The sequence below is a fragment of the Dermochelys coriacea genome, chromosome 10 (assembly GCF_009764565.3).
Source record: "Dermochelys coriacea isolate rDerCor1 chromosome 10, rDerCor1.pri.v4, whole genome shotgun sequence".
Lineage (NCBI taxonomy): Eukaryota > Metazoa > Chordata > Testudines > Dermochelyidae > Dermochelys > Dermochelys coriacea.
The window spans coordinates 40,185,787-40,213,564 of record NC_050077.1 but is presented as its reverse complement, the minus strand read 5'-3'; the positions used below and the strand labels follow the sequence as shown (position 1 = coordinate 40,213,564).

The window sequence follows — 27,778 nt, the reverse complement described above, 5'->3', positions numbered from 1 at the left end:
CCCCCGTACCCACACCCGCAAAACACTGGGTGAGGATTAAGTCATCCCTCATCTGAGACAGGCCCCAGCCTGAGCACAAAGAAGGAGCAGTGCTCCAGGGAGATAAGAGGAGGCCCAGAAGGCTGGCAGTGGGATCAGCAAACTGCTCTTTTGGGGGCGCCAATCCCATGGCATGAGACCAGAGGTCCAGCATGGGGAAGGACAATGGGCCTTATGTGGGGTTTGGGTGACCCGGTGTCCGCTTTTGGAGTGGAACACCCGATGAAAAATAGATCCTGGCGGCTCCAGTCAGCACAGGTAGAGTTACATATTTCGAGTTCCAAAATAGAGGACACTGCCAGGGGAAGAGGGAGGGGGAACTGGAGGGGTGTGTGTGTACTTGGAGGGAGGTATTTGGGGGGTGCATGTGCAGTGGGAGGGGGTATTTGGGGGTACTGGACAGGGTTCCTGCAGTCTCACTCTCAAGATGGGGGGCAGGGTCACTCCCTGTCGCCATGGGGGGGGGGCAGCTGGCGCATGCCCAGGATGCAGCACCAGCCCATCAGCGCCTCCCTGCAGGCTTCTCTTCGGGGTGAAGAGCCAGGGTCTGGCCCTATCACCCCCCTTGGCCAGGCTCTGATGCCCTACGGCAGGGAAGGCAGTCCAGCTGAGAGGCAATGGCATCTCCACTTACCTGGCAGGCCAGGCTGGGGCAGGTTATATGCTCAGTACAACATAGGCAGCAAATTCTGACAGAGAGCAGTTTATGCTGCTGGCAGCCGCAGCCGTTGTTGTGGGAGGGACCAATCTGGGCATGGAGACAGCTTTCTGAGCTGCAAGGTCTGCTCTGAAAGGAAAAATCCCAGACATTTCCTCCTATTTGAAAAATCCTCCTGTACACAGATGGGCAGATCAAAAAAAAAAGAGGCCATGTCCAGGAAAACCCAGATGTATGGTAACCGTAGACACAGGCAAGTCAGGGCCTTGCAGACCTCACTGCACCCAGTGGTCGGTACCATCCCGGCTTCATTAGGGATGAGCCTGCTGTGCACTGAGCATGTTGGCATCCCAGGCAGGGCCAAGGCACAAGCCTGGCCCCCTACATGCCGCAGGCTGAGACAGGCAGCCTGCAAACGGAGAACTCGGCCTGTTCAGGCCCTGCAGCCAGCTGCTCCCTTCCCCCAACAGTAGGCTGTGCCACCTTCCTTGGCAGCAGTGGAAACTTCCTGCAGCTCCTCCTCCCAGCAGGTCACACAGAGAAAATGAAACTAGCTGTGGCGCTTCTGCTTTGCAGAAAGCTCCTTGTTACTCTCCGTTGGCCGGTTACTCTTCCTTGACCACAGCAGCAGCTAGACCGTCCCCAGAGCCGTGGCAGGAGCTGGCTGTGCATCCGCTCTCAATGCAGGTATTTTATCTTTCACTCGACTTTGGGTGATAGTGTGCCATTTGTTTCCCAGCTACACAGAAGGGGTGGGGGGATTCCTGCATGAGACAAACCCCAGCTCCCCACTTTTTGGAGACCATTTCTGGGAGAGACCCACTTTGCGGGGCACACTCTGCTCCGGATGGGATGGCGCATCAGCCATCAGTATTGTGGCACAGCCTCAGTACATCAGTGTCCTGTGACACCATTGTGCCATGATGCGAAAGTGCAAAATGCTGTGGTTTCATGCACCCCTGCATTTCTGGAGGGTCCCATTAACTTCCTTCACATGAGGCAGGCAGGCTGTGAATTTGGGGCTATCCCAGAAATACTGAGGTGGCTGGATCTAGTGCCCAGAATAGGACCATGGAGTTAGCTCTCAGAGCTGGCATCCTACTTGTGCATGTTCCTCTATTCCCTAAAAAAAAGAAAAGGAGTACTAGTGGCACCTTAGAGACTAACAAATTTATTTGAGCATAAGCTTTCGTGAGCTACAGCTCACTTCATCGGATGCATTCCTCTATTCCCTGTCTGCTTCCCTCCCCATGTGATATCCCAAAGGCCCAGCCTGACAAAGTTGTATTGCAATTGACTTCAGTGGGAACTGGCTGCTAGATTATTCAACAATCACAAGCTGAAATGGGTCTCAAAGGCAGCATACACCTCTGAAAACAAGCCCACACAACACCCCCTAAGTATGTACTCCACCCACCTGGCGACCCACATCCCTAGGACTAATATTCCCACCAGGGGAGGGGCTGCAGTTTGCTCTGCAAACTTGCTGACAAGGAATGGAGACTAATTTTTTGTAACTACAGCTTTGCCAAGACTGGAGCTTCACCCCCATCTCCCACCCATCCACACTCCAGTGTAAAATCCTTGTTGTTGCACTTGTTGCTGTGTCTGTTCTATATTAGTTCTTATGCTGCTCTCATGGCTATAGTATCTGAGTGCCTTTCAGCAGTTCACTGAGTGACTAACGTATGTCATGTAGTGTTTGACACTAACGCCACCCCTCCTGATCTTGGTGGAGAGACTCACATGTGGCATGACAGTATGCTTGTGCTGAGAGGTAGCATCACAGCCCTACCTGTACTGGGATTCCTTTCTACTGGGAGAGGTGGCTCTTGTCCATCTCTTACCATTAGGGATGATTGGAGTCCTCCTCCAAACTTTGTCCAGGGCACAAAAAGTCAAGCTTCTGCTTTAAAAGCTGGTGACTAGTTAGCAGACACAATGGGGAAGAGGGGTAAGATGGTTTTGTGGTTACAGCTGGGGAGTTGTGAGATCTCTGCATATTAACCCCTTGGTGGCTTGGGCGAGTCACTGAACCGCGCTGTGTCTTAGTTCCCCATCTGCAAAATTGGGATAATAATATTTCCCTGCCTCCAAGGACTGGATAAAATAATCTTTCCATGGTGAGGTTTTATACCGGAGCAGTGGGGACAATGTAGACACCCAGGAGAGATAGGCATGCAGCCCTGTTGCATGCAATGTCACTGTGAACTGTGTTCTGTAATAAGCCAGTTCGCATGATGTTGAGGGCCATTAATTTGCAATATGTAGGCACAAACATATGAGTGCCATATTCAGGGGCAGGATCCTGCAGCCTCCAGTAGGGGGCCTCTAGGCCAAGTCCACCCCATCACACAGGCCATATATCACACCTCACAACACTTCATAGTTACCATTGTTCCCCTTCACCCTTCCTCAAAACACAGAAACAAGGGGATGCCTGGGGAAACTGAAAGGTGGCAAATTTAAAATGGATAGAAGGGATTTTAAAAAAATACAATACATGGTTAGCGTGTAATATTATTACTGTTACATAGAGACACCTCTTCCCCCCCCCACCCCCATCACTCACTGGAGTTCACAGCAGAGCAGCACGGCATTGGTGACTCCCTGGGTCTCTCTCTCCCAAAGGTGATGGAAGAAGAATTTCAGTTCCTGCTCTGCCAGGGGTGCCAGAAAGAACCCAGGAATCCCAAGCTCCTGTCCTGCCTTCACACTTTGTGCACCGACTGTCTGGAAGAGAACAAGCCTGTTGGCCAGTGCCCCATCTGTCAGGCTCCCATCCCACAAGCCAGCGGGATCCCAGACCAGGACAACCTGCTCTTTGCCAATCTGCAGGCTAAACTGAGCACCTACCAGAAGATTGTCAGCAGCAGCGACTTAGTCTGTGACCGCTGCAAAGATCTGGCCGAGTTTTGGTGCTCTGAGTGTGAGGAGTTCTTTTGCATCAGATGCTTTGAGGCCCATCAGTGGTTCTCAAAGAAGAAAAGCCATGAAACCAGGAAGGTGAGGGAGCTGAAGGCAGAATCTGCCAAACAGTTTCTGGAGGGAGCAAAGAAGTCCAGAATCCTCTTCTGTTCCAATCCCACCCACAATGACCAGAACTACATTACAAGGTAAGAACATCAGCCTTCTATGATTTATTCCCATACAGTTGTGAGCACATTGGAAAAGGGTATTGGGAGGGAGGGTCTGTGGTGAAGGCCAGGCCTGGGAGTCTAGGGAACTTAGGACCCTTTCTTCCTGCACCAAGATATAAGAGTAACTCCCATTGACTTCCGCAGGAGCTACTTGAGTCATGTAGGAAGAATATGGTCCTTCGGTTCTATTCCCAGCTCTTCCACTGACCCACTATGTGACCTTGGGCAAGTCACAGCTGTGATAGGTTGGACCCCTCTTCTGGATGTACCGGGGTTTCACTGAGCCCCACCTGCTCCACCAGCCTGGATTCCCTCTCCCTATTTTGCTGAATTAGGCTCTCCAGCCCCTTGCAGCACACACACAGAGGTAGGGCCACACCCAGCTGCAAACACAAACTGAAGCCAGCTCTGTGTGAGAAGATTCACCCAGCACTCATTTGCACACCCCTTTTTGGGAATAAACCCAAAATAATATTGTCTTGTGCTATATAGAAAGATCTGCACAGCGCAAACTCATAAAAATTTGCCCTCTCCCTCAATGTGAAGAGAGATATGCACAACTTCCCCCCTCAGTTAGAAATTGCACAAATTGGGTTTAATAATAAAACAAATTTATTAACTGTAAAAGGCAGATTTTAAGTGATTATAAGGGATAGCAAACAGAACAAAGCAGATTACTGAGCAAACAAAATATGCATACTAAGCGTAAGATCTTAAAGAGAGTGGTTTCAAGAAGTAATTTCTCACTCTAAATGTTATTTTAGGTAAGTTGCAGAGTTTCTGTATCTTAGAGTTCCAGTTATTTCTTCTTACAGACTGGACCCCTGTCACAGTCTGGACTCGCCCCGCCTTTCCCCTCAGGTTAGTTCGTTTGTCCCTTCAGGTACTTTCAGCAGTCTTTCTTCTTGAGTAGGCAATGGAGGAGAGTCCAGATCAACCCGCGCCCCAGCCCTTAAAAAGGATTTACCTAAGGCGGGAATCCTTTGTTTGATCCCCATCCCCCTACAGTGGAAAAGTACCAGCTGTGTCTAAACAGGTATTTTTCATCAGGTGAGATTATCACCTGACCTTGTAGTGTCAATACAGCATCCCAGGAAGCACCTCAGGAAGGTGGAAGATTTGTATCTTCAGAGTTCTATTGTCCTTCTTAAATGGATCATTCAGGAGGATTGCCTACTGTCTGGTGGGAGTTCCTCCAAAGTACACACACAGATGTAATTGTTACATAGTCAATATTCCTAACTTAGATACAGAAATTATACATGCATACAAATTGGATAATCACATTCAGTAAATCATAACCTTTCCAATGATATCTTACCTGAACCATCTTGCATAAAGTCTTAGTTATGCCATATTCATACCATCACTATCTTTCTATGCAGAATATAGGGTATACCGTCACAACAGCCTCTTCCTGTGCCTCAGTTTCCCCATCTGTAAAATGAGCCCAGCTCTTTTTCAAGTGGCCTCTGCACATTCCCACCCTTGCTTCATGGTGTCAGCAGATCACAACAATGTTCAGGCTGGAATTCGCATCCCCCTGCACCTCAAAAAATGCCCCAGGGCTGCTCTTCTGCAGGTACTGAACCTGGGACCTCAGCGTCTAAATTCATGTACCCTTACTGCTTGAATTAAAAAAACAGGCTCTTTAGTTTGGAGGCAAGAGGAGACTCAAACTTCTATGTGTGGTGCAGTAATGCGGGGGACAAAGCATGGGTCACACACCCCATAGAACAATCGGCCAGGTACATCTTGGGATTTCCCTCCCACACACCATCTGACACAGGGCATGTTGACCACTGCTGGAGGCACTGGCTTGACGAACCCTCTGAGCTAGTCTGGGAAAGCCTCTATTCCTAAATATCCTTCATAGAGTCTTACAAACTCCTTACACATATGTCATATGGAAAGGCATATAACCATGGGCAGCGGGTACAGTAGGCCAGGAGGGGCTAAGCTTCCCCGGTGCAGCCACTGCTGATCCTGCGGCCGGAAGCCTGGGCCATGGTGGCTCCACCTCTTCCCCTCCATGCTGGGAATGGACTTCCATGGGAAGAGTTTGCTTATTTATTATGTGCCATGCAGGTTCCCAGGGAGCTGAGGAGCCGGTATCTGCTACTCAGCTTCCTGGGTCCCTGGGACTCCCCAGGGAGATTACTGATGAACCCAGGAAGCTGAGTAGCAGATATCACCTCCTCAGCTGCCCAGGAATCTGCATGGCTCATATAAAAGCTCAGCGTTTTCTGCCTCGGTGCTCCTCCCCAGCACTCTCCACCCCCCTCTCTGGAGGTCCCTCCCCCACCGCTCGCTGGGTCCTCCTCTCCACTCGGCCCCCCACCGCCGGTCCCTCCTCCCCTCCCGCTTGGCCTCCAATGGGAGGAGAGATGCGGTGGGTGGCGATGGGGGGTTGTGTGGGAAGAGGGGGTAGGGATGTGGCGAGGGTCAGTGAGGTTGGAGGAGAGAAGGGATGCACATGGGGAGGGGGAGAGAGGAGGGACCAGTGAGCAGAGGTGGGGGAGGCAAGCGGGGACAGGGGGAAGAGGGACCAGCGAGCAGTAGCTGTGGGGCTGAGTGGGGAGGAGGGGGGAAGGAGAAGAGGGTCACATACAGTGAACAGGGAGGGGACCAATGGTGGGAGCAGGTACCAGTGAACAGCAGCAGGGCAGGCTGAGAGGGAGGAGGAGGGACTGGCGAGCAGCGGTAAGGGGACTGAGCAGGAAGGGAGGAGGGACTGGTGAGCAGCAGTGGGGGCCCAAGTGGCAAGGAGGAGGGGGGATGGAGAGGAGGAACACCCGTGACAGGGAGGGGGCTGAGCAGAGGAGGAAGTGGGTGTAACAAGGAGTTTGCTTGTCCTTGCAACAAATCAGCCAGAGACCTCTTCTGAGTACAATCACCAGGGCCTTTTATTCACAGTGTCAACTCCCATCACCTTCTATTTACAAACCACTGCAAACTAGCAACCTGAGGGAAAGCTAGTTTCTCCAGCCAGCAGGGATGCACAGTCCTTGGCTCCTCCCTTTCCTACCTGCCTGCCTGCAAGCCCTATATAGCCCCCTAGCTAATGAGGCCCGCAGGTGCTTCCCTTCTAGCAATTAAGCGTGGCGTACTCAGCCAGCCCCAATTAATGCTTCTTAATTGGAGCTCGGCTAACAGAGGGCTGGCCCAGGACTTCCTGGCCAGCACCCTGTTACAGTGGGCCCGGGGCAGAGTGGGGGTGCAGTGCGGTGGGGCCGGGCCACTGCCAGAAGAGGTAGGACAGGGAGCTAGCCTCCCCGAGGGGAAGCTTCACCCACCAATCATGCATATAACACACATGTATAATAATCTATTGCTGCCTGTACCAATCACTAATTCATAGATTCATAGATATTAAAGTCAGAAGGGACCATTATGATCATCTACTCCGACCTCCTGCACAACGCAGGCCACAGAATCTCACCCACCCACTCCTGTGAAAAACCTCTCACCTATGTCTGAGCTAATGAAGTCCTCAAATTGTGGTTTAAAGACTTCAAGGAGCAGAAAATCCTCCAGCAAGTGACCTGTGCCCCATGCTACAGAGGAAGGTGAAAAACCTCCAGGGCCTCTTCCAATCTGCCCTGGAGGAAAATTCCTTCCCGACCCCAAATATGGCAATCAGCTCAACCCTCAGCATATGGGCAAGATTCACCAGCCAGATACCCAGGAAAGAATTTTCTGTAGTAACTCAGATCCCATGCCATCCAACATCTCATCACCGGCCATTGGGCCTATTTACCATGAATATTTAAAGATCAATTAATTGCCAAAATCATGTTATCCCATCATACCATCTCCTCCATAAATTTATCGAGTAGAATCTTAAAGCCAGATAGGTCTTTTGCCCCCACTGCTTCCCTTGGAAGGCTATTCCAAAACTTCAGTCCTCTGATGGTTAGAATCCTTCGTCTAATTTCAAGTTTAAACTTCCCAATGACCAGTTTATATCCATTTGTTCTTGTGTCCACATGCGTACTGAGCTTAAATAATTCCTCTCCCTCTCTGGTATTTATCCCTCTGATATATTTATAGAGAGCAATCATATCTCCCCTCAACCTTCTTTTAGTTAGGCTAAACAAGCCATGCTCCTTGAGTCTCCTTTCATAAGACAGGTTTTCCATTCCTCAGATCATCCTAGTAGCCCTTCTCTATACCTGTTCCAGTTTGAATTCATCCTTCTTAAACATGGGAGACAAGAACTGCACACAATATTCCAGTGAGGTCTCACCAGTGCCTTGTATAATGGTACTAAAACCTCCTTATCTCTACTGGAAATACTTCGTCTGATGCATCCCAAGACCGCATTAGCTTTTTTCACAGCCATATCACATTGGCGACTCATAGTCATCCTATGATGAACCAATACTCCAAGGTCCTTCTCCTCCTTCGTTACTTCTAATTGATGCGTCCCCATCTTATAACTAAAATTCTTGTTATTAATCCCTAAATGCATAACCTTACACTTCTCACTATTAAAGTTCATCCTATTACTATTACTCCAGTTTACAAGGTCATCCAAATCTTCCTATCTGATATCCCAGTCTCTCTCTAAATTGGCAATACCTCCCAGTTTTGTATCATCCGCAAACTTTATTAGCACGCTCCCACTTTTTGTGCCAAGGTCAGTAATAAAAAGATTAAAAAAGATTGGTCCCAAAACTGATCCCTGAGGAACTCCACTGGTAACCTCCCTCCAGCCTGATAGTTCACTTTTCAGTAGGACCCGCTGTAGTCTCCCTGTTAACCAATTCCATATCCACCTTTCAATTTTCATATTGATCCCCATCTTTTCCAATTTAACTAATAATTCCCCATGTGGCATGGTATCAAACGTGTTACTGAAATCTAGGTAAATTAGATCCACTGCGTTTCCTTTGTCTAAAAAATCTGTTACTTTCTCAAAGAAGGAGATCAGGTTGGTTTGGCACGATCTACCTTTTGTAAAACCGTGTTGTATTTTGTCCCATTTACTATTGACCTCAATGTCCTTAACTACTTTCTCCTTCAAATTTTTTTCCAAGACCTTGCATACTACAGATGTCAGACTAACAAGTCTGTAGTTACCCGGATCACTTTTTTTTCCTTTCTTAAAAATAGGAACTATGTTAGCAATTCTCCAATCACACGGTACAACCCCTGAGTTTACAGATTCATTAAAAATTCTAGCTAATGGGCTTGCAATTTCATGTGCCAATTCCTTTAACATTCTTGGATGAAGAGTATCTGGGCCCCCCTGATTTAGTCCCATTAAGCTGTTCGAGTTTCTACCTCAGATATGGTAATTAAATTTCTGGTTCTCTTAGAGGACAATGGTTTGATTATTCCTCCCATCTACCCAGCCCTGTTTCTTTAGTTGCCTGTAGATTTTAAATCATGCTTTGGGGTGGGATTAATGGGAATGCCATCAAACTGAAAAGTGACGGGCATGAAAAGAAACAAGACTGGGCGGGAGGAGAGAGAATCTCACGTAACATTTCTCTGCATGTCTTAGTTTTGCTCAGGCTCTCGGTGTCTGTATCCCAGACCCCATGGTCTTAAACACAGAATGGACCAGATTCAGATCCAATTTCCACCATTATAAATGCAGAATGACTTCATAGTCACTACGGAGTCCAGAATCTGGCCCGGTGAGTTACTGCAAATGAGAAGCATGTGTTGCACAGACATGCTGGATACTCTGTCTCGCTTACTCACTGGGTGCAGCTGCGCCAACGACTGCCAGCAACGGTGCAGCTGAATCATTGCTATTAGGGTAGATGGGACTCAGGCATTTTCACCACCAGGTCATGGAAATCTGCTCAGCATAACCTGCACGGTGAAAGTAGTGACTGAGCCCTGGGTATGCTGCAGCTGACACCATTAGTACCATTCCTGCAGCTGCACCAGTATGTCCTTGCAAGGAGGGCTGGTCCAGTGTTTAGGGGACTAGGCTAGGACCTGTGAGATGGGGGGGTCAAATCCCTGCTTTACCACAGACTGTGTGTGACCTTGGGCAAGTCTCTTAGCCTTTCTGTGCCTCGGCTGTTAATTTAGTTGGTACCTACAAGCAGTTGTGTGGGAGGAGAAATGGAATCAGAGCAGCAGGGACATCCCATTTCTCATCAAGAGAGAATTGCCAACTTCTAAAACAGTTCCTAATGAATCACTTTGTAGATTCCAGCCTCTGGGTGGCTATGCTGAGCTGCAGCTTTTCTCTATTTATCTCCTCTTTGGAGACTGTCCCTCTCCTGGACTCCCTGTAAAACAGAAGGCATCATACTCAGCTGGTGTAAATCACATGACTCCATTGATTTCAGCACAACCATTTCCATTAACACTAGCTGAGGAGGATCTGTCCTAGAGAATCTCTAAGGAATTCCCCAGAATGGGAAGGGAATTTCCACAGGATGCAGCTATTATCCCATTATGTCGCTGCCCTTTTTCTCTATGTGCCAGCAGGGAATGCTTTTGTTAGGGATATGCCAATGGCCAAATATTTGAATCAACCCCCATAAGTCTGGCTGCCTGTGGGAAACTTTGGAGATCTTATTTCTCCTTCTCTTCCTCTATTCCACTTTTCCCCTACACCTCTCATCACAACAGTATTGGGTGGGAAATGGTTTCCCATCCCACTAAAATCTTTGAGAGTTCAAAACTTTTTCCACATCCTGAATCGGAACAAAAAGTCAAAATCTCAATGATTTTTCCAAATCAAAAAAGGTTTCTGTTTGTATAAATCAAAACATTTTGTTTCGGTTTTCACCTTTTTTTTTCTTTTTATAAAGCTCTCCCTTTTTTGACTGCAGTTAGCTTAAATTTCTTTTTTTTTAAATTGTTTTGGACCAGAAAACCAGAATTTTTCATTTTGAAAATGTTGAAACTAACCCTTTTGAAACATTGCTTGACATTTTGTCGAGTCATGAAATTTGTTGACACCGATTCTGTTTGTGAACGGTTTCACTTGGGACTAATTGACATTTTTCAGTGAAAAAAATGTTTATTTGAAAAAATCCCAACCAGCTCTAATCACGAGGCTCAGGATGTGGCTACAACCAAAGGCCTTGCCCCAGCCTCAACTATAGCCCAAGCAGTGGGTTGTGGAGAAGAAGGGACTTCTTAGGATGCATTCAAATTAAACTGTATTGTGTTTGCATTAGTAGTATCTACTGCAGAGGATGTTTCAAGCCTCTCTGTTGTTCCTGCGCGCTCCTGGATAGTGAGCACTCAAAACTCTACTGCAACATCCAGACGGAAATCGAGCGGCGGCAGGAGGAGCTGGGGAGCCTGAGTGAAGAGCTGAAGAGGAAGAAGGCCCACTTTGAAGATGTCTATAAAAGCCTGAAGGGCAAAGCTGACCACATAGACCGGGTGAGGACTGAAAATCAGGAGCTGATCCGAAAGAGCATCGAACACATGGTGAAGTTGATCCAAGAGAAGGAGCAGGAGCTGCTGGAGATGGTGGAAAGGCAGCACCGCCTGGGGAATGAGGACCTGGAGGGGAAGCTGAAGCAGATGGAAGCCGTGCTCAAAAGGATGGGGGCCAGTGAGCAGCTAGTGGAGAAGATGCATCTCTATGCGTCAGACCAGGAAGTGATGGACATGCACCCCTTCATCAAGGGGTCCTTAGAGGAGCTCATAAAGCTGCAGCCTCTGGCAGTGGGAACCAGTGTCCGGGCTGGAGACTTCGTCGAGTGTAAAGCCAAACTCCAGGCTCTGTTTGAAAGAGTGACTGGGGAGAGAGGTAAGATGCTTTCACAGACCTGACCTGTGTGGCACCTGCTGGAGTGAGATGGGGCAGTGCTTGGTGGGATGGGGGCATGGCTGCATGATGCCGTCTGATGTCCTCAGTGTACCACCTGCCCTGCCTTACTAATTACTATACCTCGAAAATGGGGCAAACTATTTTCCCTCTTGCAAAATGCTGCCTGTGATATCTGAGGAAGATGTTACACTTTGGGGCAGCTATGTTAAAACCCACAAAATATCAGCATCTTTCAAGTGTCCAGGAATTATTTCCCTCTTTGCATAATTGGCCCTCATTCAGCTAACTGTGCTCTAACTTTCAGGGTGGTGGGAGGTGATGTGAAATGGGCCAGTTCAACCTTGGTCCCATTCCCCTGATTCCCCATCGTCCCATGCCAGGGGTCCATCATTCCCACCAATGCAAAGTGCGTGGCAATAGCTCCCTTTCTGATTCCCTAGCCTTTTGCACCTACTGGTATAAAGGATGACCTGAGGTGCAGGACAATGGAGAATTCAGCCTGTGTGCTCCAGTTTTGGGTTTTCAGTCCATAGCACTCTGACAAGACTGGGCCCGCCCGTCAACTAGCTGGATGATTTAAGTGCTAGGAGTTGTCCCTTCAGAATAGGAAGCTGTGTCCCAAAAGCAGGGCCTCAGTATCTCGAAGGACTCAGCACCACCTCCTCCAGTTGAGGCCATTCCCACATCACTGCAGGCCAGGTGGCAACTCTGTGCTCTGTCCAAAAGCAGAAGGCCAGATTCACCCCTGGTGTAACTCCACTGCAGTCAGTTCCACCAGCAATGAGGTTGGTCCAACAGTAGCATCACTCAGCGGTCTCTGCCTCATCTCCCCATACAAATATGAAGATTATTAGGCTGGATTTTATGATGTGCTGGTTTCACTGCTGTGGTTCTGCTTGCTGGACTCCCGGCTAAGGTAGCAGGCACCTACGTCCCTGGTTCATCCAGAACCTAGCAGTTGGGCTTTTGATGAGGGATTGAGAATCAGAATGAGAAGCAAGCCAGATCTTACTATTACAGGCCTTCCGCCAAGGCCATTCCCAACTCAGCTGCTTGCAGGGCATAGGGACACTCTGCCGACACTGTAACCAGGAATCTGGGAGTATTTTCACTGCCTCTGAGAACAGCTTCACCCAGCTCAATCTTTCTCCTTCGTAGATGCTGCCTGCTGCGCTGCCCGAGTAGCTCCAGTGACTGAGGTGTCTTCAGCTAAGGACTTGGTGAGAGGAGCTATTTGCATTTGCCCTTATCAAAGGGGTAGGGGAGGGGTCCTGCCATGCTAAGGGCTGATGGAGATGCTGATTTTGTAGTTTCTCCCACCTGCCACACTGGCCAAATTTACATGCATGAAGGGGGGTAAGGAGTGCTGAGCAGGACAAGGAGCATGGGGGGGACCCAATTCTGCATTGATAGGAGCGTGGCTGCCGCAACCCTTCCACCAAGCACTAGCAGGAAAAGGCCGAAGGAGGGGAGCATGGCACCTCATTGTGTTGAAGCCCGTGGGTGAGATTCTGTCCAGACACCTAATAACAGAGATCCCCCAGGGACCTTCACCACCATGCAGTTCTACTCCATGACATTCTCTCTTTGTCCCCATCTCCCATGCTAGGGGACAGGCCTGTTTCATGCCGCTCCCTTCATCTGGAAGAGCCCGAACTTTTGCCCACATTCAGAGACATTTCCCTCTTTTCTGCAACATAGAATCATAGAATATCAGGGTTGGAAGGGACCTCAGGAGGTCATCTAGTCCAACCCCCTGCTCAAAGCAGGACATATCCCTTCTTCCCACCCTGTTCTGTCACCACACCCCATTCGCTGGCTAGCTGCTGCTCTGCCTGCTCCACCTCTCAGTGGCTGGTCTCTGTAACGGGGTCACACACCCCTTACTGAGCCTGAGCAGAAGGGAGAGAAGAGCCTTTCCTGCTTACAGGCAATCATCTAGATCACACCCCGAATAGCTGCCAGAACTGCCAACCCTGGAGACAGGCAGCCACACCTGTGACCAACAGAGAAAACGACCCGGTATAACACGGAGAGAACAGCCGGAGTGGCACTTTTTTGGTCCTCTTAATGTTTCATTGTTGTTGTTGATTTGGGGTCTACATTTAGTGTGAACCTCTCTTATGATGTTTTAAAATAGTATCCATGCAGCTAACAGGCATTTCACTCTTGTGACTGTTCCTTAAAAGGCAACAACAACAAAACAGTAAGAAGACCAAAAAAGTGCCACCATGGCTAAACAACCGAGTACAAAATGCGGTAAAAGTTTAATTGGACAGGCCCAAAAAGAAATTGAAGAGCAACTAGCAAAAGACACAAAAACTAATAGCAAAAAAATTCTTAAGTACATCAGAAGCAGGAAGGCTGCCAAACAATCAGTGGGGCCACTGGATGATTGAGGGTCTACAGGAGCACTCGAGGAAGTCAAATGATTCTTTGACCATGGGATGGTGTTCCATGAAGGAGGAGTGCTGGGCAGAGACGGGCTCCATCTTACGAAGAGAGGGAAGAACATCTTTGCCAGCAGGCTGGCTAACCTAGTGAGGAGGGCTTTAAACTAGGTTCACCGGGGGAAGGAGACCAAAGCCCTGAGGTAAGTGGGAAAGCGGGATACCGGGAGGAAGCACAGGCAGGAATGTCTGTGAGGGGAGGGCTCCTGCCTCATACTGGGAATGAGGGGCGATCAACAGGTTATCTCAAGTGCTTATATACAAATGCACAAAGCCTTGGAAACAAGCAGGGAGAACTGGAGGTCCTGGTGATGTCAAGGAATTATGACGTGATTGGAATAACAGAGACTTGGTGGGATAACTCACATGACTGGAGTACAGTCATGGATGGTTATAAACTGTTCAGGAAGGACAGGCAGGGCAGAAAAGGTGGGGGAGTAGCACTGTATGTAAGGGAGCAGTATGACTGCTCAGAGCTCCGGTACGAAACTGTGGAAAAACCTGAGTGTCTCTGGATTAAGTTTAGAAGTGTGTGCAACAAGAGTGATGTCATGGTGGGAGTCTGCTATAGACCACCGGACCAGGGGGATGAGGTGGATGAGGCTTTCTTCCGGCAACTCACGGAAGCTACTAGATCGCATGCCCTGATTCTCATGGGTGACTTTAATTTTCCTGATATCTGCTGGGAGAGCAATACAGCGGTGCATAGACAATCCAGGAAGTTTTTGGAAAGCGTAGGGGACAATTTCCTGGTGCAAATGCTAGGGGAGCCAACTAGGGGGAGCGCTTTTCTTGACCTGCTGCTCACAAACCGGGTAGAATTAGTGGGGGAAGCAAAAGTGGATGGGAATCTGGGAGGCAGTGACCATGAGTTGGTTGAGTTCAGGATCCTGACGCAGGGAAGAAAGGTAAGCAGCAGGATACGGACCCTGGACTTCAGGAAAGCAGACTTTGACTCCCTCAGGGAACAGATGGCCAGGATCCCCTGGGGGACTAACATGAAAGGGAAGGGAGTCCAGGAGAGCTGGCTGTATTTCAAGGAATCCCTGTTGAGGTTACAGGGACAAACCATCCCGATGAGTCGGAAGAATAGTAAATATGGCAGGCGACCAGCTTGGCTTAATGGTGAAATCCTAGCGGATCTTAAACATAAAAAAGAAGCTTACAAGAAGTGGAAGGTTGGACATATGACCAGGGAAGAGTATAAAAATATTGCTCGGGCATGTAGGAAAGATATCAGGAGGGCCAAATTGCACCTGGAGCTGCAGCTAGCAAGAGATGTCAAGAGTAACAAGAAGGGTTTCTTCAGGTATGTTGGCAACAAGAAGAAAGCCAAGGAAAGTGTGGGCCCCTTACTGAATGAGGGAGGCAAGCTAGTGACAGAGGATGTGGAAAAAGCTAATGTACTCAATGCTTTTTTTGCCTCTGTTTTCACTAACAAGGTCAGCTCCCAGACTGCTGTGCTGGGCATCACAAAATGGGGAAGAGATGGCCAGCCCTCTGTAGAGATAGAGGTGGTTAGGGACTATTTAGAAAAGCTGGACGTGCACAAGTCCATGGGGCCGGACGAATTGCACCCGAGAGTGCTGAGGGAATTGGCGGCTGTGATTGCAGAGCCCTTGGCCATTATCTTTGAAAACTCGTGGCGAACAGGGGAAGTCCCGGATGACTGGAAAAAGGCTAATGTAGTGCCCATCTTTAAAAAAGGGAAGAAGGAGGATCCTGGGAACTACAGGCCGGTCAGCCTCACCTCAGTCCCTGGAAAAATCATGGAGCAGGTCCTCAAAGAATCAATCCTGAAGCACTTAGAGGAGAGGAAAGTGATCAGGAACAGTCAGCATGGATTCACCAAGGGAAGGTCATGCCTGACTAATCTAATCGCCTTTTATGATGAGATTACTGGTTCTGTGGATGAAGGGAAAGCAGTGGATGTATTGTTTCTTGACTTTAGCAAAGCTTTTGACACGGTCTCCCACAGCATTCTTGTCAGCAAGTTAAGGAAGTATGGGCTGGATGAATGCACTATAAGGTGGGTAGAAAGCCGGCTAGATTGTCGGGCTCAACGGGTAGTGATCAATGGCTCCATGTCTAGTTGGCAGCCGGTGTCAAGTGGAGTGCCCCAGGGGTCGGTCCTGGGGCCCGTTTTGTTCAATATCTTCATAAATGATCTGGAGGATGGTGTGGATTGCACTCTCAGCAAATTTGCGGATGATACTAAACTGGGAGGAGTGGTAGATACGCTGGAGGGGAGGGATAGGATACAGAAGGACCTAGACAAATTGGAAGATTGGGCCAAAAGAAATCTAATGAGGTTCAATAAGGATAAGTGCAGGGTCCTGCACTTAGGATGGAAGAATCCAATGCACCGCTACAGACTAGGGACCGAATGGCTCGGCAGCAGTTCTGCGGAAAAGGACCTAGGGGTGACAGTGGACGAGAAGCTGGATATGAGTCAGCAGTGTGCCCTTGTTGCCAAGAAGGCCAATGGCATTTTGGGATGTATAAGTAGGGGCATAGCGAGCAGATCGAGGGACGTGATCGTTCCCCTCTATTCGACACTGGTGAGGCCTCATCTGGAGTACTGTGTCCAGTTTTGGGCCCCACACTACAAGAAGGATGTGGATAAATTAGAAAGAGTACAGCGAAGGGCAACAAAAATGATTAGGGGTCTAGAGCACATGACTTATGAGGAGAGGCTGAGGGAGCTGGGATTGTTTAGTCTGCAGAAGAGAAGAATGAGGGGGGATTTGATAGCTGCTTTCAACTACCTGAAAGGGGGTTTCAAAGAGGATGGCTCTAGACTGTTCTCAATGGTAGCAGATGACAGAACGAGGAGTAATGGTCTCAAGTTGCAATGGGGGAGGTTTAGATTGGATATTAGGAAAAACTTTTTCACTAAGAGGGTGGTGAAACACTGGAATGCGTTACCTAGGGAGGTGGTAGAATCTCCTTCCTTAGAGGTTTTTAAGGTCAGGCTTGACAAAGCCCTGGCTAGGATGATTTAACTGGGACTTGGTCCTGCTTTGAGCAGGGGGTTGGACTAGATGACCTTCTGGGGTCCCTTCCAACCCTGATATTCTATGATTCTATGATTCTATGATAAGCCCCTTTTGGAGAAGCTAAATGAATTCTTTGCACCAGACTTCACTGCAAAGGATGTGACCTCCCACACCTGAGCCATTCTTTTTAGATTACACAAATCTGGGACAGTTCCTCAGATTGAGGTCAGTAGAGGAGGCTTTGGAACAAAATTTTAAATTTAACAGTAATAAGTATCCAGGATCCGATGGTAATCACTCAAGAGTTCTGAAGGAACTCAGATATGAAATTGTAGAATTTCTAATGGTGATATGTAACCTAATGCTTAAATCAGCCTCTGTACCAGATTACTGTAGGATTGCTAATGTAACACTGATTTTTTTTTAAAGGCTTCATAGGCGATCCTAGCAAATAGAGACCTTGACTACACTTGCAAGTTACTGTGCAGTAAAGCAGCTTTCTGCGGTGTAACTCCCGAGGTGTACACACTGCCAAACCACTTAGTGCACAGAAACTCCTCAGTTGCAGCGTTGCAAAAAAACGACCTCGATGAGGCTGTGTCTACACTGCCACTTTCAGCGCTAAAACTTCAGTCGTTCGGGGTGTGAAAAAACACCGCCCTGAGCAACAAAAGTTTTAGTGCTAAAAAGTGCCAGTATAGACAGCGCTTCATTGCCGGGAGCCGTGTTCAGGGTGGGGTTTTTTTATCAGCGGGGAGAGCTCTCTCCCCGGCGATAAAGCGCGTCTACACTGCCCATGTCACAACGCTGCCGTGGCATCATGAGCAGTGTATACCTATCCTGAGAGTCCTAAGCACAGAGGCTCCAGCGTTGTATTGGCAGTGTAAACACATTACAATGCAGAAAGCAATCAATTGGCCTCCAGAAGTGTCCCATAATCCCTCAAGTGGCCGCTCTGCTCATTGTTTTGAACTCCGCTGCCCTGGAGACATGCGCCCCTCCCCTTTCAAAGCTCTGTTTCTGATAACCCTTGCATTCTGTGCTGATCTGCTCTGCGACACAAAGCAAACCACTGATGTGGAATGCTCGTGCTGTAGAACACAGAGCTGAGAGAGACAGACCAATTGTTGTGCAGAGAGCTGGGGAGGAAGGCCTGGGCTGATGGCAGGGAGTACCCCTCCCCCCTGCCTCAGAACTGGTTGCTTCCTGCTGCTGTCTGAATTTACAAGACAGCAATCTGACACACTCTTTTCCCCCAAAACACAGTCTCTCTCCCTGTCCATACACACACACATTCCCTGTCACACACTCTGCCACCCCACCCCCTACTTCAGTTAAAAAGCAGCTGGCAATGTAGTAAGATGCCCGTGGAACAATGGGATTGGGAAACCTGCATCATGCGATGCTGTGCCTGCCCCATGAAGCATTGCGAACCCTTCCCAAAGCACCCTATGGCCAGTTGTACAGTGGGATAGCTACCATGGTGCGCTGCTCTCTTTGCTGTTGCAAGAGCTGCTAATGTGGATGCGCTCTACCGTCACAGGGAGCATAATGTGGACACGCAACAGTAGTTTAATTCCAATGCAATAAAAGTGGTATACCTTGTTGCACAGAAATTTGCCCATGTAGACATCCCACAGCCTTGTAAGCCTAACTTCAGTACCAAGCAAACTGGCTAAAACTATAGTAAAGAAGAGAATTATACATGAACACAATATGTTGGAAAGAGTCAACCTGGCTTTTGTAAAGGGAAATCAGGCCTCACCATTATTAGAATTCCTTGAGTGTGCCAACAAGCATGTGGACAAAGGTAATCTAGCTGATATAGTGTATTTGGACTTTCAGAAAGCCTTGGACAAAGTCCCAGACCTAAGGCTCTTAAGCAAAGTAAACAGTCATGGGATAAGAGGGAAAGTCCTCATATGGATCATCAACTGGTTAAATGAGACAAAAAAGGGTAGGACTACATGGTCAGTTTCATGAGAGAGGTACATAGTGGGGGTTCCCCCAAGGATCTGTACTAGGACTAATGCTGTTCAAAATATTTATAAATGATCTGGAAAAAGGGTAAGCAGTGAAGTGGCAAAGTTTTCAGACAATACAAAATTACTCAAGACAGTTAAATCCAAAGCTGACTGTGAAGTTACAAAGGGCTCTCACAAAGCTGGTTGACTGGGCAACAAAATGGCAGATGAAATTCAAAGTTGATTAATGCAAAGTATTGTACATTGGAAAACATTGTCCCAACTGTACATACAAAATATGAGGAACTAAATTAGCAGTTACCACTCAAGAAAGAGATCTTGGGGTCATTCCCCAGATCTTGGGGAAAACATTTGCTCAATGTGCAGCAGCAGTCAAAAAAGCTAACAGAATGTTAGGAACCATTAGGAAAGGGATAGATGATAAGACAGAAAATATCATAATGCCACTACATAAATCCATCTTACTTGGAATACTGCATGAAAATCTGGTCACACATCTCAAAACAAGCTTAAGAGGTATGGAACAGCTTCTGTATGAGGAGAGATTAAAAAGACTGGGAGTGGTCACCTTAGAAAAGAGACGACTAAGGAGGGATATGATCGAGGGCTATAAAATCATGAATGGTGAGGAGAAAGTGAATAAGGAAATGTTACTCTTTCACATAACATAAGAACCTGGGGTCACCCAATGAGATTAACAGGCAGCGGGTTTAAAACAAATATAAGGAAGTGCTTCTTCACACAATGCTCAATCAACCTGTTCAACATGTTGCCAGGACATGTTGTGAAGACCACAATTATAATGGGATTAAAAAAAGAATTAGATGAGTTCCTGAGGGATAACTCCATCAATGGCTGCTAGCCAAGATGATCAGGGATGCAATCCCATGCTCGGGATGTCCCTGGCCTCTGACTGCCAGAAGTTGGGAGTGGATGACAGGGGTGGATCGCTTGATAATTGTCCTGTTCTGTTCATTCCCTCTGAAGCATCTAGCACCAGCCACTGTCAGAAGATAGGCTACTAGGTGAGGTGGATCATTGGTTTCACCCACTCAGGCCATTCTTATGTTCTTATTCCCTAAACTGTTTCCCAGACTCCTGTCCCGTGATTCTCTTCCTTTGGAGGTCCAACTACCTGGGCTGCATCCCACCAGGCCCTACACTCAGTGGTTCCTCAGCCTCTCTGGCAGCACCTTCTCCCTTTCTCTCTCCCCAGCTGTAGCAGGCCACCAATCAGCCCAAGCTGAGGAAGCAGCTCCTCGAGGTCTTTGGATCTGGCCCCTGTGATGTCGAGATTAGAACTCTGAGAAGCTGACTTCACATACACACTGGCCCTTATCAGCCTGAATGCTAAGGGCTTCTTTTAATTGCTCCTTTGTGCTTTCTCCAGCCAGGGGAGTTCACTCAGCTTAGGACTCAAGAGCAGCACCCGGTTCCCATGCTTACCGGCAACATCCAGGAGGTACACCTGGGCATGGTAAGTTTCCTGCTGATTATGGAACATTGCGCTCTGGCTCGTGGATGACCCTCCCTCCCAGATCAGGACCTGAGCTCAGGGGGGTGGAGCCCAGCAGCCAGCAGAACAATTGGACCAAAAGGTACAGCAGATGGCTGGGCTGTAGTGAAAAGTTGTCAGGGCTATGCTGATTCACACCAGCACGTTTTATCTATTTGATTGCCTCCATGCCTTCTTGGCCTGTAATCTCTTCGGGGCAGGGATTGTGTCTCCCTAAGTCAATGACCAGCATAAGGGAGCCTGTCCCTGGTATGGTGGAGGTATTTTTCTCTTCCCTGAGGGGTATTGGGGTCTCTGCCCCTTATGCCACCTGCTGGAGCATCCCCCAGGGCCCCTCCAAAAATTGGACAAACCCGGCACTTCTGTTGGTCTCTGCAGAGCAGGATAGGGTGCAAGTGGCGTGGAGGAAGCTCACCCGACTTCCTCCTGCCCAGGTCTGTCCTGTGGGTTCGGAGAGGCTGGCACTCGGGCTCCAGATTCACTACAGTGCTTCGTAAAGAGCACAGGGAAGAGGAGGGAATGTCACTGGTTGTAGCGCGGCAGCTTCTAGGTTCCAGGCATGGCCCAGGAGCCCATTGTGCTATGCAGGCATTGTACAAACGCAGCACAGAGACATGGCGACTGCTCCAAAGAGCTCACACTCAGTACTCTGACCATGTAGGGCGAGGCTGCCCTTTGCACACACCCTGAGCTAGTGGTTGCAGGTGCAGGTTACTGCCCCAGCAGTATCCCTGGAGCGTCACGGTCCCTCCCATAGCCCTCTCTACTGCGGGGGTTTGGTGAGGATCTCATTTACCGCAGCCCTGAGAAAGGTGCAGTTTGCCTCCCCCATTGCCCTGGGCACCCAGCCAGCGCCAACTAGGGCATGGGGGAGTGGGGGGAAGGAGGCTCATAGCTCCATCCACTCCACCCACCCCCTGCAGACAGCATGTGGCTTCCGGAGCCCAGACCCAGGCTCCAGGGAGCTGGGTGACAGAGCAGAGGCCTCACTTCCCAATCACAGTCCAGCACTTTATAGTTTACCCTGGACCTTTTGAGCAGTAATTGGATTTTAAAGAGTCCCCCACAGCCGGACTGGGTGTTCAGAGGACCGAGTAAACCTCTGGCCCAGGACACTGTCAGCCTGCCCCACAACACTCCCTGGATGGGTACCCATCCCCATGCTGCTTAGGGGCTCTTCTCTCTCCCCAGGCACCCCCAGGGAAGAGGAAACCAGGCCAAGCTGAAAAGGCCATCCAGACACCTCTCAAGGTGTTGAAGCTTGAATCTCAACCCAAGGTGCTGGGGAGAACCCCCAGCAAGTGCGACCAGGGCTTGCTAGACTTGGACCTGCAGCCTGGACCCAGCACCTCAACACCCAGCAGAAACTGTGGAGAGGCTCCTGCAGCGAGGGGAGCTGTGCTCTCTCAGGAGTTGAGAAACGCCCACTCTGAGCCCGGAGATCAAGGTAGGAAGAGTGAAGTGGGAGCCTTGTTGGGAGATCACCGCAGGGCATCTTGAAAGGGAAGCTTGGGCCAAAGCAGCTAGACATCACCACGAGAAGGGTCCTGAAAGGAATGTAAGGATTATGAAGCAGAGGTCATGGCCTCACCCTCCACATTTCTGGCTTTGTAATTTGCACCTTCCATGCTTATGTAAACAGCAAGGCAAAAGCAGTACAGCCTAGTGGATAAGGCACGGGACTGGGACCCAGATAGGGTTGCCAACATTGTAGTTCAAAACAAACATATGGGACTGTTTTCTTAACACCCCCCCCTCCTGCTCTTATTTATTATTATCAATGAAGAAGAAGAAGCAGGGATCCTAGAAATCTGTTTGCCAGGGAAAAACATGGAATTTGTGTTTTTATAAAAAGAACGGGGAGTACTTGTGGCGCCTTAGAGACTAACAAATTTATTTGAGCATAAGCTTTCGTGGGCTAAAGCCCACTTCATCAGATGCATGCAGTGGAAAACACAGTAGGAAAAGATATATACACAGAGAACATGAAAAAATGGGTGTTGCCATACCAACTCTAACGAGACTCATCAATTAAGGTGGGCTATTAGCAGGAGAAAAAAACTTTTGTAGTGATAATCAGGATGGCCCATTGCAAACAGTTGACAAGAAGGTGTGAGTAACAGTAGGGGGAAAATTAGCATGGAGAAATAGTATTTAGTTTATGTAATGACTCATCCGCTCCCAGTCTTTATTCAAGCCTAATTTAATGGTGTCCAGTTTGCAAATTAATTCCAGTTCTGCAGTTTCTCGTTGGAGTCTGTTTTTGAAGTTTTTTTGTTGAATAATTGGACAATCAATTACAGACCTAAAAGTCTCAATTATTCAACAAAAAAACTGACCCCAGGCGGCAGGGCTCAGGCTGCTAGCTGAAAAATTGTAAATAGATCAATCAACCATTGTGTTCAATGGATACCCATCTATACTGTGGCTAGGGAAACTACAGTTCAGTGTTTCCTTTTAATAGTGGAAAAACACAGAGTTTTATATTTTTTATCAGAGAATTTTTGGGGGGAGAGGGTTATAATGGAAAACTAGGATCTCTGATACTAAGCAGCACTCACCTCCATTCGCCAAGGGTATTTCTTCTGCTTTTTGCAGTGCTCAGCAACTCCTGTCCTTGTACAGAGATGAAAAAATATGGGACGTTCCTTGTAATAAGAGACTATTGGTCACCCTAAACTAAGGAGATCTGGGATCAGTTCCCAGCTCTGTCCCTCAACTCTGGGTGACCTTAGCCAAGTTTTCACCCTTCTCTGTGCCTCAGTTTCCCCAGCTGTAAAATTGGGATATAGATACTGACCTCCCTTTGAGAGTGAAAGGGGAAAAGCGGCACTTTGAGAGTGAAAGGGGAAAAGCACTGTGTAGTTGAGCACCTCCAGGACCTTGCAGGGTTGAATCCCAATTGCCCAGAGTTCACATTGGGATGGTGAGCAAAGCTGACCTACATCTCCTGCTTTCTGTGTCCTACCCCTAGTGCTCCTGCAGCCGTGTCTCCCACCCAGCCCTCTGTGTTAGAGCACCCTGAGCTACACCTGCCTGTAACACCCACAAGGCACCAGGACCCAGATCCCCAAATGACTTAGGCACCTAACTTCCATTGAAATCAATGGGAGTTAGGCCGCCTGAAGATCTGGGCCTCAACTGCTAGGTCAGTGAAGCCAAGCTGTTCTGACCGTACCCCTTTGGGTGCCCCTGCCTCTCCACCCACACCACTATGGCAGGCAGCATGGAGGTGGTATGAGAGAGAGGTCCTATATCAGCAAGTATAACACAGGGGTCAGGGGGAAACTTCTTGGGGCCGCTTAGCAGGCTTGCGAGGCCACAGTGCTCAGCAAGGCAGGCGCAGGCACAGTCCAGCCAGGGATCAAGCCCTACCAGTCTAAAATGCAGCCACAGCCTTGCCCAGATAGTACTGGGCCCTTCCCCAGCCCTCCAAGCCAGATCAGTTCCAGCTGGACAGGGACTGCAGCGGGGACATCTTGTGGATACTTTTAAAAATGCAGCCTCCCATGTTGTTTTCCATAGTGAAGTCCTGAGAAGAGGAGCTGAGAGATACAGCTGCTGATCCAGCAAATCACTTCATTTGAGTCCTGGGTATTTAAATTTAAGATCTTTGCTAGATCAGGGCCATAGGCCAAAGGAGAGACCTGTTTTCAGAGGTGAACTAACCCCCTCTGGGTGAACAGGCTGGCGAGGGGGAAAGATACAAGAGGCTTTTTCCAGCTAGGAGGAGTTTCAGAGGACAATGCTCTTGCACCAGCCCTGGGCAGAGAGCTAATCAATGGCCCACAAGCAGAGGGTATGGTGAGGGGAGGAGAAAAAACGCAATATCCATCAAAGAGGATGGACCATATCCTTGGAGGGAGGCAATTCCCACTGGATCCTGGAATGCAGGGGAGCTGGCAGAGGAGCTGAAGAAGGCAGTGATGGGGCCACACTTTCAGGGTAGGCATGAGGAGGCAGGTAACAGGCCCTGGGAGAGGAGTGGCATCCATGGAGCCAGATGAGGAAACACAGGCTAGCAGCAGGAGGAGGTTTCAGTGTTGTCATTGGCTCAGACATGCACACCCCATCACACTTTAGTACTTCCACATATACCCAGCTATCATATAACATTGCCTGGCCGGCCTGCAGGGGCCTAAATAGGCTGTAGTGACATGTGCTTAGCCAGGACTCCTTATCCCAGGGTAAAGGGTTGGGTTCCCTAATTGTCACGGCAGCTCAATGAAAATCAAATGAGTTGGAGCTTCAACATGTAAAACCAAATGTCCATTAATGAAGCCTTTACAATCATTGCAGAGCAGTTGGCTTCTCAACCTTTTTCAAGGCATGACCCCATGTTACAGCAAAAAAGTTCAGAGACCACCACCCCCCTTCCAATAATTTTGGGACCTCTCCCATGTAGCCATAAAGAGAAGTCCCACCCACCACATCCCCAAACTGTTCATGAGCCCCTTGCTAAGGATCTGGACCACAGGTAGAGAATCCATGATCTATAGCAACATCTAGGAACCTGGATTTTCCTGGGTCCACGTACAGACAAACAGGGAACTGTTCCAAAATTAGTGACTGAAAATAATGAGGAGTTGAAAGGGTTGACTGGGGAGGAGACAGGAAAGGCTAAGTTCAGCGTGGCTAGACAGTGATGCAGAGAGACACAACCACACAGCGTCAACACACAGGGAAGGAAGAGAGGAAGGGCAGCAGAAGGTCTCAGGAGTGGAACTAGGAGTAAGGGAGGAAAATAAGAAAGTAAGGAATAGAAATGCCCGGCTGATTGAAGGCTATGATGCTGGAAATGATTCCCTGAAGCACTGGACTTCTTGTAGCAGATCAGGGCGGGAGGGCAGCACAGAGGTGAAAAGTATTTCAGCTGGGGTGAACAGGAAAATTGGCACATGCAGCAACGAAGGAAACTGCCTCTCTGGAAAAGCTCTCGCTGCTACGCCCTAGCCAGTGGAGGGGGCTCTAATGCAACACTCATCAACCAGCCCACTATGTGGCCCTTATATGTGTGGCTGGGGAGGGACCCACGTTGCTTTGCCAGTTTTTCCTCTGTCCTGTACCCTTTCGCGCTGTGCTTGTTCAAACGGGCACTTGACTCCCTGTCTTCTGTTTGCAGAAGACTCCAGCATCGTGATAAGCAGTTCCGAAGATACCGACGAAGACACGGTGGTGAGTGAAATAAGAGCCCAGCATCCATGGTAACTGGGATACAATATGGATTGTGCCAAAATGCTGCGAGTTGCTGCCGCTCACACTGCCTCTTGTAAGATCAACGGCAGTGAATGCAAACACAAGCACACTATGGTTGGAATGTTCAGCCACCTGCCTTAGCATTACAATTCTCCCTACTTGGTTCAGTGTGGATTCTGAGACCATGCATTAAAGGTCTGGCATGTCCTAAAGATCCACATTAATCTGCCAGTCACATACCTTTTCAGATTCCTAGGTGTGGGCAAGAAAACCTCTCCTTATTGGAGAGGATGAGGAGGAGTTGGATGAGAGTCATCAGGCAGGTATAAGTTTAACCTTCTCCTCCAGGACTCTTTCTGAACAAGTAACCACATTATCTGTTGGCTCCTCTTCCCATAACTCGGTCAGATTCCAGCAGAAGGAATCTGCTGGGACATTTCCAAACATTCTTCCATCACCCTGACATTTGTTCAGCAAGAGTTCTCATAATCTGTTTGCTCGCTCTCTTCTCCTTCAGCGACTCTATGCCATTTCTCAATGCACCACAATGGGTTGAGCTCTTGTTGCTGTAATAGCAAGAATAGGTCCTTAGCTACTTTCTGATTGCTTAAGAGCCCTTCCAAAATGAAGCCAATTGTGGATTTTCCCCCAGCTGTTGTTCCCAGTGATCTACACACCCCTTCTCTCTTTCCCAGATAGGCACATGCCTCCCCTTCACCAGTGGCATTATGTGTTTGACATATCCACTTCCTGCTCCTAGACAGTGTTGCCTAGTGGATAGGGCACGGGACTAAGACTCAGGAGACCTCGATTTTATTCCCGGCTCTGCCATTGGCCTGTTGTGTGTTCTTGGGCAAGTCACTTCAGTTCTCTGTGCCTCAGTTTCCCCACCCGTAAAACAAGAATAACGCTACTGCCCTCCTTTGCAAAGCAGTCTACAGATGATCACGCTACCTGAGAGCTGGGTATGGTTATTCTGCAATGCCTCTCTCAGGTAACTGGTATCAGAGACTGACCTGAGTAGAAGTAGAAGGCTGCTGACTGTACATGAAGTCACAGGCAACCACGGGTGAGACTGACCCAAGCACAATGCCCTAGGCTGAGGGAGAAATAGATCGCTAAATGCCAGCCAAAGAAAACAAAAGCAGACTAATTCATCCCTGCTGTAACCCCCCCTGAAGCCCAGAGAGCCACGCAGGTAATATTTTGTCCAAGGTGTCATCCCGTCTCAAACATGCCCTCTTTACTGACTTCGCCTCTGAGCATGGAACAAGCAATGCAAGTCCCATCTCCCTTCCCAGCACGGGCAACCCTCACCCGTGCTTTGGTGATCTCCAGCTGTTGGCAAACCCCCTCTGGACCCATATCCCTTAGCCCAATTGCTGCAACTCCAACGTGGTGAGCCAAGTGGCTCCACCAGGGGCCGGATTTGCCACTGTGTCTTGTGATGTCACTCACACCTGTGCAAAGTGGGCGTGAACCAATACCATTCAGATCTGCTCCGCTCACGCTGCCTAGGTGTAATTGACTATCCAGAGTGCAGGGCAGCGGGGAACCTGGACCCACATGTTTCGTGAATGCCTCTGTAACTGTCTCAGGCATTTTATCTTGCAGGGAATGTGCCAGCAAGTACTTTGAAATAGTCTCACGTCACATGGAAATACAGCTTTGCAGCTGGCGCTGCAGAAGTGGCCCTCTCAAGTCAATCTGTGTGAATGTCCCCCTCTCTCAGGGAGTTCATTTCCTCCTTCGTGGGTGTTTTTTTTTCCTGGTTTGTAAGAAACATTAGTGACCAGCGCTTAATTAGAGATGGCCCCAAAAAAGTTAAGATCTGGATTCAGGTCCAAACTTTGCATCTTTCCTGAGATTTCCAAAGAAGTCTAAGGGAACTGCTAAATCTCCTAATAAAAATCCCAGCTCTTTTGCACATTTCTATACTTAATGTTTCCAGTTTTGTCCAGTACAGAAATTCTGCCCAGTTGGTATTGTTTCTGGAACTCAAGCACCTTCCTACATCATTCTCGTTGAGATGT

The 27,778-nt window shown here is 48.6% G+C and overlaps 1 protein-coding gene across 2 annotated transcripts in view; it reads left to right on the top strand.

The window, feature by feature from the left end:
• The first annotated feature begins 1,210 nt into the window (after positions 1 to 1,210).
• The window catches only part of LOC119862208 (protein PML-like), a 44,971-nt gene continuing 18,403 nt past the window's right edge, over positions 1,211 to 27,778 (top strand). Inside the window, exons 1-7 of one of the 2 annotated variants that reach the window (XM_038418487.2) lie at positions 1,211 to 1,384; positions 3,329 to 3,813; positions 10,995 to 11,578; positions 12,758 to 12,819; positions 20,424 to 20,510; positions 21,741 to 21,996; positions 25,672 to 25,724. In XM_038418487.2, the coding sequence (XP_038274415.1) occupies positions 1,379 to 1,384; positions 3,329 to 3,813; positions 10,995 to 11,578; positions 12,758 to 12,819; positions 20,424 to 20,510; positions 21,741 to 21,996; positions 25,672 to 25,724 (1,533 nt within the window). In that variant the 5' untranslated portion in view covers positions 1,211 to 1,378. The remainder of the gene's footprint in view (positions 1,385 to 3,328; positions 3,814 to 10,994; positions 11,579 to 12,757; positions 12,820 to 20,423; positions 20,511 to 21,740; positions 21,997 to 25,671; positions 25,725 to 27,778) is intronic. The other variant, XM_038418486.2, reaches the window with a different exon arrangement.